The 8236-nt window shown below is 38.0% G+C and overlaps 1 protein-coding gene across 2 annotated transcripts in view; it reads right to left on the reverse strand.

Annotated features, from left to right (window-relative positions):
• INO80 (INO80 complex subunit) overlaps nt 1-8236 on the reverse strand; it is a 63053-nt gene that overhangs the window by 19068 nt on the left and 35749 nt on the right. For both annotated transcript variants that reach the window (XM_027706345.1, XM_027706352.1), the window contains exon 25: nt 5477-5702. In XM_027706345.1, the coding sequence (XP_027562146.1) occupies nt 5477-5702 (226 nt within the window). The remainder of the gene's footprint in view (nt 1-5476; nt 5703-8236) is intronic.

Here is an 8236-nt window from a genome sequence, read left to right on the forward strand (position 1 = left end):
AAAACCAGATACATGCAACAAGTAAAGTTCTAAGATTTCCTAGTACTTCACTGCATTATAATCCCTAAAATAATGAAGTGTGATGTAAAAAACTGCAACATCCTGCCTGGCAGGCACTTAAAATCACATTGCTTATTTTTTATATATATATAAAAACATATATATATATATATATAAACTGCTTATAAGATATGTATATATATATTTATTTATACAAACACACACACTAACAATAACTTTTGTTTGCTGGAACAGGAGCATATAAATATACCCACCTGGCAAAATCTCATCACAAATTGATCTCCTCACAAGTATGGACTGAATCATTTTTTTGGACAGCCATTTCCCCCATCTAAGGATTTATTCTGACGAGATCAATATGCCTTGACACTTAAAGAAATGTTTTCCACTTCACATGTGAAAATGCTGTCCTTCGCACATTTGCTGCTACCTGCTGCTAATCTTTAGATCTATCCTCCACAGATCAAACCCCTCACAACACAGAAACTGAAAAATAGTTCTCTAGGTCACTGTAAAATAACAATCCCCTCACAGCACTGCCGTTTCTTCTTCTTCCCTGTCCTCTGGTTTTTGGGGTTTTTTTGCTTTTCTTTTGTTTTGTTTAAGAAACATTTCCAGATGGCAACCTTTTCAGTCACTTCAGATTTTACACTTCATGTTCTCTCTACTTCAGCACTGCTCATGAAGTGTTTTTCAGGAAGGAGACCTTCCTGTTTGTACATTCTGTACGTAAACTTCAGTAAACAATACACTGCTGTTGAAAGAGGATGAAGAGAAATTTTCTTCCAAAAAATTATCTGTTGGAAAGGCCATTGATGCTTCTTTATTCTTTTGGATGTCTGAACTTAGGTTTACAGCCAAAACGGAAAGCTGGTAACTGCAGATGGTGCAGGCTAGTACAGAACCCAAGTATTTTCAACATGTCTAGCAGGTGACACTTCTGCACACTTCTTGCTGCACAGAACAAATTAACTCATGGGCTGAAGAAAATTCAGCTTTCTCTAAGGCAGTTAACTGTCTGGCCCAATGTCCCCAAAAAAAAAAAAGTTATATACAAAAATTCTTTCACTTGACCACCATGCATTTTAATACAGGTTCATACTAGTGGAATAGAGGAGTACAGATCACTCAACAGCACTCCTAAAAAGATCTTACAAGCACGGCATGGAACAAAGCACTCAAGTGATGTGCTCTGCAATGATATGGCATAATTTCAATTATTCATGGAGCAACTGGCTCTACTCAAGGTTCTTCTTTTGGACAAAGGTTTTTAAAAACAGAAGAGAACTTTATAATAGCAGAGAAAGGCATAGTATCCAGCGACTTGTTGAAGCTGTAAAAACAAGGCACGCTTCTCTCTCATCCTTCTAATAGTGAAGAAAAATTAGTCAGCACTAGTCACTTTTACCCAGAAAGATGGTGGATTCTTATCACTTTAGTATACTAATCATGTTCTCTTTCAAAAATATCCTTTAGCTTAAATATAAATAACAGACTTGATGCTGGAATTAGTGGGATCTACATTAGGACATTAGAAGATGCAGCCTACAGTCTCCATTCTGAAATTAAAAAAAATGTGAGTTTGAATATCGTTTAAAATTATTAGCTACTCCATTTGCGCTATAATTCAATGCTGTGAATGCTCTCTCCTTTGGTAATTTTACAGCCATGCACCTGCAATTCACTAGCTAACAACCCAAGACTAGAGAGGTCTGCTCTTTCTTGCTTCTCTGCCTATCTAGTCACCGTTTTTTTCTACCATCAGCAACTACCTTTGGGAATCCATTAGCTGGAGAGCCAAGCCAAGAAGATACTGTAAGGAAAACTCAAGCCCACACATCGGGCTGGCATTTGTTCTAAGTGCAGAATAACATATAATGGTGCACTCATCTCTAGGACAGGACTTGGTCTCATTTATATATAAATCGCTAATAGTTTCATGCATTCTTTTAAGGAAAACCAGATTTTGGACTTAGGCAGTTAAGCAAAATAGAAATGACTTAGGGTTATTTGGTTTTAAACACATCTATGGAAGCAAAAAACTGCACAGTAGCAATGTTTACTCATTATAGAAAATGTTATTATTTCCTTTAAATCCATACAGCCATGACATTTTGCTTTTATTCTAATTGGTCAGCTTGCTATTTCAGAATGAATCAAACTGAGTGAAGCTACATGAAAAGTCTAGATATACATGACAAACTAACATGGTTATTAACCAAAAGCCATCTGACTGGTAGAAACTCAGAGAACAAATAGGACCTGTTCAAAAGTCAGTCTCAACAGGATCAGATTAACATATTAGCAAGTTTCCAAAAGAAAAATGCTACTATTTTTCTCACAAAGGCATGAATAGGTAGAATTAAGCTTTGCTAACTGGAAATGATGCGTGTCCTTTGCTGCTGGCTCCTGAGGTCTCCATTGTGTAAATTACTATTTTTAAATAGCAATGAAATGCAAATTACAAGTAAGGAACTTATTTGCAGATGGTCTGAAAAGTTAGCAACTTTTTAACAGTTCATAAACTCATCCAATACCTCAGTAGCAGAGCAGACTGCACTGGAGAGAAAGTTATTGGGGTTTTTTTAGCAATGCAAATCGATACTACCAAAAAGAGATTTATCGTCTCTGGAAGAGAAAACCATTTGTCTTTAAACTGGCACCTTTAAGCATGCTATCCTGATGCCATTGTGTTTTCCAAGATCAAATATTTTTGCATGCTGAAAGCCTGCCACCTAGTGCTTCAAAGGACACATTCTGAAAAGTGGTAACAGAAAATGTACTTTATTCATGCCATCTTCAGAAAACACCACAATTATTCAAAAGAGGAAAAAAAGAAGTGCCTTCCACCTCTAGTTTCTCTCACTTCTATTTATAATTTTCTTTTACCTTGTGTGAAGAAAAAGGCAACCTACTTTTTAAAATGGGATATCCAAAATTTGCAATTCTACATTTTTTATTTTTAATGATTGCCAACAACTTCCAGTGACAATGACAATGATTTTTTTGTTTGGTTGGTTGGTTTGGTTGGGAGTTTTTTGTTTGATTGGTTTGGTGGGTTTTTTGGTCTTTTTTTTTTTTTAATAGCATCAAAAGAACTTCTAAAATTTTAAGTCAGTCAGGAGATAGAGATCCTGTACTACACAACAAAGAGCTCTCCCTAGGACACAATTTTTGGGTTCTTCAGCACTGTATGAAACAAACAAGAAAAAGCAACCAGACCAAAAAGAAAGTAACTGTCAAATCATACTGTATGGCTTTCAGTCTGAAAAAATACCCCACAACCCTGCCTCCAGCCACGCAGGGATATGGACATAAATTATCTACAAGGGGATACAGTGGGCCTGGGAAGAATAGTTACAAATGATTATGACTCAGAATAACCCTTGTCAGGAGTTCTAGCCGATGACTGTATCTGGGCTAAGCACTCTCTGGAGAATGAGAAAAAGTGCCTCTGGACATGCAAAAGGCAGAGGAAAGAGAGATAAAGCCTGGGTTCCAGTTGACACCCCTGGTTCCCCTCCCGACAGTCTGCACGGCACAATGGGGTCAGTGAGGAGCTAGCTGGCTCTCACAGTAAACAGCCAGCGAGGCCGGTGCTTTTTATCGATACTAAAAGGACTCAGACACTTCCTGCCATTTAATCCAGGACCATTTTTCTTTCAAAGAACAGGAAAAGCCTCAAGAGATTCCCACAGTGATCACAGCCGAGCCTGCTGCCAGGGTACTGGGAACACCGAGTCTGGGAGAGAACAGATCAGGGTTTAGGAGAGGGAAGTATCCCCTTTTCATCTCATCACCTATTTTCCATAGAGCTTCACAGCTACCATTCCAATTGACACTTGCTAGACTTTAGCCTTGCAAATGGCTCCTTCAGCACATCAGTCATTTTCTGCAAGGCACTGTGCCTACTTCTGCACGTATAAACACAGCTGTCCTGTTGTGGTTTGTGCCCTCTCTTCTTAGAGTAAGTTTGAATTTGAATGCTACTTTCCACCTAATTAAATCACAGCTGTACAAAACTACTTTTTCAACCCATTGTTAGCTCCAACACTTCCCAAATTAAGCCAGCTTTACATAACACATCCCAACCACCTTCTCAAACAAATTCGGTTGTACTTTGACAACAATTTGTCTAACCTTGCACCTATGCACTCACTCCTGTAAGCTTCTTGTATCCCATCTTTATTCCTCTAAAAATTTTTGCTGGTAACAAGGTTCATCGGCTTAAAATGGAAGTCTTTTCAAGAGAATGCAGCCCTGTGTCTATTCTGCACTGCTACTTTTCTTCATTTCTTCATTCATGCCTTCTCCTTTAATTTATCCCTTCAATATTTCCCTTTTTACTGCTACAGAGATTAATTTTCTATTTTCAAGTAATTAACAAACAATTAAGAGAATTTTTGAAGAAACTATAAAGTCATTAACTATCACTGAACTATTAAGCTAATGCAAGCTCATGAAAAATGGTTTCTCCATTACATAGATACAAACATGCATGTGCTTCAAATAACTCCATTTACGAGGTACTTTCTTAAACTGGACTGTAGCAAGCAAAAGGCCATTTTCCTTTTACTGTACTAACTTCCCCTGCCAAACATCCTTGACCCAAAAGGGTCTGGGAATAACTTTGCATCTGGCAGCGTAAGCTGTTTTTCCTCTTGGCTATCTGTCAGATCTCTAGCACTTTGTGCAGAACTCTGCTCACTGCTCAGGACCATCTTCTGACAGCTAGAGCATGTCCGGCCAATGAAAGTCACTGCAGTACTCAGCAATCAAACTCTAGGAGATCTTGGATTACTTAAGTGTAATTCTAGGAAAAAATTAAGTACATTTACTTTACTGGTACAATTGTACTTTTTCCCACTTTACCAGGAAATATGAATAAGTCTTCTTTATTCCAACTGAAATTCAGTAAATCCCTCATGACTTGTTTTACAGACAATTTCTTCTGACCTTGGTCCTCAAATCCATCCTTCTCATGGTAGACTGCTACAAGTAATTTTAATCTTTTCACTAGGTAGACCAGTGAAGATCTCTCAGGACAATATGAAGTTCTTCCAACACACTAAGAGGCCAGGTATGATTGTAACTTTTCCTGTTCTTATTTCCAACCTCAAAATAGTATTTGGTTGTGAGAGCAGGCTGTGCAAGTCTAGTAAGCAAGTCTGTCTACAGTCATTTGGATGGCTGCACAGAGATGCTTGTAAGCATTAGAAAAGTCTGTATTGGATTTTTCGGTATCCATCAACAGCTTTACCTCAGATAGAGGATGCAAAATCACAGTCTATTGTAAGGTATCAGGGCTAACTTTCACTCAGAAGGGAAAACAAACTCGCAGTCACCCCCAATCCCTCAAAAAGCCCGTAAGCTTAGCATAACCAAGCACAAATTACTCCCAAAGTGCAGATGTCCTTATTTATCTCATCTGTTCCATGACAACCTCCAAATTTACCTGGTATCCTGATAAAAGACCAGCCGTTCTGAGGCCTGATCCCTAACAGCCCTCCTGGATGCTCTGGGAAGAATTGGGAGCATTGCTTCAGCCAGTCAGCTGCTAGCTCAGGGGATCCATGGAGTACACACTGCTTTGCTTCAAGACTTCCTCCTTCCCTTAGTGCCCTGCGCTCATATTCTGCACTTCGGTCATTGCAGTAGAACTCCAGTGGCACAGCTGTTACCTACAAGTAAAATAATAATAATCAATAGTCTTGTTCAGATTCTCCCTCATCCCCAAATCCCCAGTTCAGGTACCTTACCATTGGATCAAATTTTAGAAGTCAAATCATTACTGAAATGTACAAATGGAAACACAATCTTTGGTTGGGCTTAAAACAAGCAAAAATGCAACATCTCTCCACACCACAAAAGAACACCATAAGAAAAACCAGGTACAGAATACTTGCCTGTTAATAAACTGTGCCGGTTGTTACACAACTGAGTGCAAAGCTGAAAGTAAAAGAGTAATATCCTTGCTGCACCTCTCCTTTTGCCAAGATTTCTTTTATTTATTTGTTTACTTTTAGTTTTGCCCTTCACATTCAAGTACTTATCTCACTAGCTGAGATGGGATTTACATATCCTTAACAGAAATTAGAAAGGAAAAAAACAAACAGAAAAACAGCTCTGTTTTGGAACAGCACATTTCTTGGGCTTTACAGCTGTTTCGAACAGAAGCAGCTTCTTCTTGTGGCATTCTATGAATTCTATGCCCTATTACCTGTTTCAGCATGTACAACCCAGCTGGACATAGGAACTGTGATTTCGTGCCATGTGAGCTCTTCTGGAATGACTCCATCAGTTTAACTCCCCCCTGTTCTGCCCCATCCACTCAAATCTGTACAGACTGAAAGGTCCACATTAGCCAAACAGCTGGATGCCAATGGCCATAAGGTCCTCGAGTAAAGTCAGTTCCAGCAGACAAGGCTGTGTGTTGTACAATCTAGAGCTTTCTCTTATGTTGCCCTTACCACGGTAAGGGACAACAATCAGAAGCAAAACTGAGCCATGGTAGATAGCAGGACAGACTGCTCTGCTAGGTTTTTCTTCGGGTATTTCACCAAGAGTTAAATCACATGATCCAAAGTAAACACAATTTCAATACTTTCACACAAACAAATGCAGAACAATTCACTATCTAGCCGAAGAATTTCTCAAAAAAACCCCCCTGCAAGATAACCAACTTCTTTCTATCTTTTCTGAACATAAGTCTGTTTTGGGCCAACATTCTGGTGTATTTACATAATCTATTTATAACCAAGTTTACAAAAGGAAGCCAGTAGAAACTTTTACATACTATCTAGACACTTAATAATGTGTTGTAAACTCACATAGAAATGAAACTAAAATTTTACTATTAGACAATTAACCTAAAATTTTACCATTAGGCAATTAACCTTACAGCATAGGCTTGTAACAAAGAAATTCAAAATGCTGTGACAATTTCTTCACCAATACAAGAAGAAAATTATCACTACTCTGGAAGACATTGTTGCTTTTATTTCAGAAGTACAATGAAAAAAAAATCCTCCAAGTGAAGTCATGTAAGTTAAAAACATTGTCATGAATCCTAACAGTGTGCAAAATGATATTCCTTATGGGACTAGGAAAAGCAATGTAATAAATGAAAATGAACAGAGAAAATCAATCTTGTGAAAGTTTTCACATTTGAAAAAAGGTGCTGGGGCTGCATAGGAAGAAACAGCACGGGACACTGTGGAGTTTGATGGTGAACAGCAGGCAGTAGAGTTTGTGCAGAATTAAGTAGGGTGGGAATTAGTGTGATAATGGAACAACTGAAACATTAAACATAATAAAAGATGATAAGCTTCTATGTATTTGAAGAGGGTTTAGATTTTTGATCCAGCTTACTCTAGTGTGACATAACTGCTATTCATTGAGAATAATATATAACAGTATATCATGCAAATGAAAACATTTTAACAGCTTAACTAAATTATAAGCAATAAATAGTTTAAATATCACCAGTTTTAAATATTGCACTTTAGAAGTGTAGGGTGGAGGGAGCAACCCATACCTCAGGGCTGCCTGGTATCTTAGATGCTGGCTGTACCCCCCTGAACATTTATCTTTGAGCTAACTCAAAGTAACAGGTACTAAACAAGATCTTCTAGGTGAAACCCTGTGATCCAGACCTGTTTTACAGGAGCTCTACTCATAGGAATAAACTAATCTCACAGAGATTTCTCTTTGCAAGGGCAAACAATTGTTTAAACAAATTCATGAGCACAATGACAGTCCAGATTGGAAAAAAAAACAACAAAAAAGCATACAAAATATTTACAGTAACAGTAAACCCATTGTTTTGCAAGATGCCAAGAGCTATTTTTAAACCAAGCATGCTTATGGGTCTACACACACAGCCACACGAAACATTGCAAAGTGAAAGGAACTATGTTAAGACTTTGTACACATTTCCACCACCTAAAAGAGTTGCTGCTATCTTGTACTGCCACTTCCACTCAAGGCATAGCTCTGACCCTTGCGAGAGAGGTCAAAACCTCTCTCAAAATGCAAAAAATTCAAAATGCAGGCAAATTCTGTCACCTGAATATTGCTGTATACTGCAAATGATGGTACCGACTTAGGTTCTTTAAGAGGCACTATTCACCATCACATTTCAGTTCATATTTCTACACTGAATAGATTGGAACAAGTACTCTTTCAAGCACAGACAACTTGCCATATTGATTTC

Source organism: Neopelma chrysocephalum, unplaced genomic scaffold (genome assembly GCF_003984885.1).
Source record: "Neopelma chrysocephalum unplaced genomic scaffold, ASM398488v2 Primary Assembly neopelma1_24, whole genome shotgun sequence".
Classification (NCBI taxonomy): domain Eukaryota; kingdom Metazoa; phylum Chordata; class Aves; order Passeriformes; family Pipridae; genus Neopelma; species Neopelma chrysocephalum.